At 38.6% G+C, this 4,778-nt stretch overlaps 1 protein-coding gene across 1 annotated transcript in view; it reads left to right on the top strand.

The window, feature by feature from the left end:
* The first annotated feature begins 4,428 nt into the window (after nt 1-4,428).
* Nucleotides 4,429-4,778, top strand: part of APBA1 (amyloid beta (A4) precursor protein-binding, family A, member 1) — a 35,952-nt gene continuing 35,602 nt past the window's right edge. Inside the window, 1 exon segment of the mRNA XM_010184240.1 lies at nt 4,429-4,778. This exon segment is cut by the window's right edge and continues 13 nt beyond it. Coding sequence (XP_010182542.1) covers nt 4,432-4,778 — 347 coding nt within the window. The 5' untranslated portion in view covers nt 4,429-4,431.

Raw genomic sequence — 4,778 nt, 5'->3', positions numbered from 1 at the left:
GTACCATAGGGGCTCTTTTTTTAAAAAAAAAAATATTTACAAGATATATCTCAAAGACATATGTTTGCTAAAATACTTTGTTGGTTTTTTGAAAGGTAGCTTGTGTTCATATGTCTTGTTGAAATAACTGTATCTGTGTAAGTGAAACATTGGTGTATTGCAGGAGTCTGGAAAAACATATGTGCTTTGTGAAATTTCTCAGAGAATGTGCCAAGATAACTTGCACTGGGGGTGGGATGTCTTTGCAAATTCAGTCAGAGGTCTCTCTGCTTCTAGTGTGACTTGGAGCTATGGGTAAGTATGTTCAAAGAATAGCTGCTTTTTATGAAAGACATGGGTAAATATGTCCAAAGTTTTTTAGGAAAGACAAAACTGTTTTTGCTTACACACTCAGCTGGCATACTAAATTTTCTCTTGCTAAAGCTCTACAAAATAAGAGGAAACAGTTATACATTTTATAAACAAGAAGACTAATTACAAAAAGAAATGTATTTAAATATCCTTCACAATGATACAGGCTGGGGCTAGTGGGGCAAGGAGCAGCTCTGGGACACAGCCTGGGCAGCCAAAAAGGGAGCAGTGGAGCCCGGAGCTGGACACAGTCCTGAGACCTGGAGGGGGCAGGTACTGTCCCCTCAGCGCCAGACCCCACTGAGTACTGTCTCCACCCTATATGTGACAAAAAACAGTGTGTATGTGTGTGTAGGTGTAGTCTTGGTTCCACATGGCACACTGCTTTGTTTTAAGACAGTAACAGCAGTATACAGACCTATCAAGAGTGTGATGTTTTAGTCCAAAAAGTCAGGATTAGACTGTGGAAATACGATGCACAGTGCTCTTAGAAGTTAAACTCTAAAATACATATTTGGAATGGAAAAACAGAGCTTCACTTCTGCCTGCATACACAAGAAAGCAAACAATTATACATCTGGACTTGGAAAACAAATAACAAATCAAATGGGAATCCGACCACTCACATTTTCATCTTGTCTTACTGCATGCCTTTTCCTGAGTAGCATTGGGCATGGAAGTTATGGTTTTTCTCTGAGATATTATACCCTTTGGTGGTGTTTTAAATATTTTTTACTTTTTTAATATAAGGTAGCAAAGAAAAAATCCTTAAATTTCAAGCTTTTTCTTTATGTCGCTTGAGAAATATGTGGACGTGTTTAATTTTTCTTCTTTACAGGCAGGAAGGTGGTTTAACCTTCAGCAAAGAGCTAGTTGCAGTGGTAATCAGCCTCTGGTTTCTCTATTTTGGAGACACATGCATCCATCAAGTCCTGAGTGCACAGCTAAGAGTGCTTACAGAGCACTTTCCCATACATGTTCGATTACTGGAGCACAGCTGCTGTTCTGGGTAATTAATGTGAGAGTATGATATCTTTCAGATGGGTGATATGTCTTTATTTTGAAGGTCAGATGACCTCTCTTGCTTGTATTCTCTCTGTGACATTTTATATAGGTTATTGATTTTTGTTTGCTTTCAGGAAATAAAGTGCTTTTTGAAGGCCTGGTGAGAAAAATCAGGCAGACCTTGTATCTGTTTGAGGGAAATGCTACAAAGAATAAAAAAAATGGTTTTTTTTGTAGTCTTCCATCTACCATGTACGAAAAGGGATTTAGTGCTTCCAACCACCTACCTTAATAAGTGGTTCTTTAAATTACTGTCCTAAAGACTGGTTGTTTAACAGTCAAATAAATGTACTTGACTTAGAAGATTACTTTTGATTGAAGGTTATTGGGGCTTAGGTGACCTAAGGACATTTATTCAGATCTACAGTTTTATAAATAAAGTGATCCTTTTTTCTGACAGTTAAAATTTATCTTTTTTGAAAATTTCAAAATACATTTGAAAATAATATTTTATTGTTTGCAAAGTTAAAAAGTGACATTAATTTGAAATTATGGGAGGAATGGCAAACAGAAGAGGCCCTTTTTCAGTAGAAGCTTTAAGTAAAGCTGAAAGTTTCTTCCTCATTCCCTCAAAAGACACAACCTTGAAAATTTCAGGATATAAATATTTGAAATTAACCTGAGATAATTCTTCAAACAAGGGCAATTTCACAAGTGAAACTTCATGCAGTTGAATTTCGCCTTATTTTCTAACTTAACATAGTTCAGTTAAAGCTATGGCAGGATACATGTCATAAAGATTTCAGAAAGTTAGTCATCATCCTATGTTTATGTGTAACTTCATTTCTTTCAACTAGTACTGCTTTTTTTCCTGTGGGTGACCAGTGACACTTAGGTGTGAGTCAAGGGCTACTTTGAGTGCAACAGATCGAAGGCAGAATTTTTAAACAGTCCTCTATTTTAGCCTAAGTCTGACTACGTACAAAGCAATGGAAGTTTTATAACTAACTTCAGTCGAAGCAGAAATTCCCGCTTGGGGTGGATTTTTCAAAGGGCTGTTGTGCCTTTACATCCTCATCCTTTTCTTGTGGGCCTAAAATGGAAACCTCTCCAATATTGTTGTTCTCTACTTAAATAATCTGTTACTTACTGCAGGAAGTAGAGTGTTTAGTTTGTTAGTTCTGGCACACACCTGCATGCACACCTGTATTCTGCCCATTCTTTCCTGATTTCGTGAAAGTCTTAGTTGGAAAAGTCTGTACCTTGTCACTGAAGGATTCTTGCTAACATACCTTCTTTAGCTGTAAAACACAAATTGAGTCTCTTTAATAGTTATTTTGAAAAAGAATTAGTTTGTGTAGAGCATCTTTATCTGTTCAGTTAATGTGATTTATTAGCTATTATTTTACTATTGCATTTTTGAGATACTATATGACATACTATATATTTTTCTCCCTTGTGATAAGGGTGGGAAAGGCACGTCTTAGAGGTTAAACACAGCATGCTACTTGCTACATCGCAAAAGCTATGTATAGGCTCTTTCTGAAAATGAAAAGATCTGTCTGGAACAAGGGCCAAGATTAATTTTGTTCCCTTTTTTTTTTAAGAACTCCTAAGTTTTAAAGGCTAAAAGATTAGGTGTGACAAAGACAAGGAGGAGTGTTCACTGAGTTGGAAGCTGCATGCACTGGATTTCCTGTGGTAGTGCAAGTAACTCCCACCTAGCCTTGTCTGCCTGATGACTTTTCAGTAGAGGGCAACTGAAATTACTGTTGTTGTCTTGTCACAGGAAGTTATTCCCACTGCTTTTTTGCACAGAGCTCATTTTAGTCAGCAAAATGTCACCTGAACCTCTCTACCTATTTTACAATCATATTAATTTTTTAATTGGTAATTGGCACATGCTTTTATTGATCCTTCAAGTTAGAAGTCTTCCAACAGGTAACTTTTCTTTTAGCACTTATCAAGAAGTCACAAGCAAGAGCTGTATTCTACTTACAGATATGTGGTTTGACTTAGAGACCTAAAAGCATGTAAAATGTCCTTTTTATGACACTACATTTTAAAAATATAAGGCAAGGTTCAAAGCTGTTACATAAAAATGAAACCTTCTGAGCTAGATAGACCTGTTTGCTCTATGAAACTTGTGGAAGCTAATCTGTATTGTTGTGGGGTTTTCCTCTTTCTATGACCTGCATATTTATTATTATTGGCAGACCTCTCTAGTAATTATGTAATCTTTTGAGACTTTTACTCACAGTCAGCAGGGCTAAAATGCCTCACTAGTCTCAGTGTGGTCATGATGATGAATATTAATAATGCCTTCTCCATGTTTTCAGAAAGATGTTTGGTGCAGAAGCCATTTTAAGTCATTCAATATGTATTCCACGAGGGTAACAACGATATTGTATCTAGCTGTCATGCGCTCCTCTAGGGAGAAGGAACAGGTGCTTCACATACACCCCGAGAGTGCATATTTATTCCTAATGTGTTTTTTTTAAAGTGCATAGAGTGGCATCTTCAGCTCAGCTGAAGATACCTCACTGAAAAAGTGTAGTATGCATACCTGTCGTGTATCTGCATGTACAGCATCCTTTGTTTGCACTGAGTTAGTGAGCTGTAGGGAGAGCGTTGAAGCAAATGTTGAATATTTCTGTCATATCTTTACCATGGCTGAGCCCCTGGCAAAAGTTAGCTTTTCTAACATGTGCCTGCCAATATAATCAAAATGCCAGAGCAGTCCATAGACCCATCTCCAAGGAGTTGCTGGGAAGTGATTCTTCCACAGAGAGTTTGTCCATAGAAATGAGAAGTGCAGTCCCCAAGGGTATTGTTGTTGGTTGCTGCTGTTGATCATTCACATGGGGAGGTCGTACTGTTGTGCTGGCTGTCTTCTGAGTTTACAGCTGATAAAGTCAAACATTTGTCTGCTGGGAAAGAAAGGGTACCTTTAGTGGCTTCTGTTTATTGACTGCATTTTTTTTTAAGAGTAACATCAGAGATGTTTTTTATTTCTTTCCAGCTGTGATAGACAAAATGTCAATAGAATAAGTGGCCTACCAACAAGAACTTGCCATGAACCATTTGGTTGGACTGCCTGAGGGGGAGGTAAGTGAAGAGCCAGCAAATGGAGCAGTAAGCGAGTCGGCGGAAGCTGACCTGGAGCACTCAGAGGTGGAAGAGGAGCAGCGGTATGCAACTCGCTATCCAACGCATACAAACAGCAGCCAAGGGGGCCTGTCTGGGCAGGAGGAGGAAGGGATGTTAGCTCGGTCAGCCAGCACTGAGAGTGGTTTCCACAATCACACTGATACTGCAGAAGGGGATGTGTTAGCCACAGTGGAGGTCAGTTATGACACAGAGAGAGTTCAGGAAAATGAGGATGAGAGCGCATACGCAGTGCAGTACAGGCCTGAGTCTGA

The sequence above is a fragment of the Mesitornis unicolor genome, unplaced genomic scaffold (assembly GCF_000695765.1).
Source record: "Mesitornis unicolor isolate BGI_N332 unplaced genomic scaffold, ASM69576v1 scaffold18865, whole genome shotgun sequence".
NCBI lineage: Eukaryota > Metazoa > Chordata > Aves > Mesitornithiformes > Mesitornithidae > Mesitornis > Mesitornis unicolor.
The sequence above is the reverse complement of the archived record's forward strand: the minus strand, read 5'-3'. Positions and strand labels throughout refer to the sequence as shown.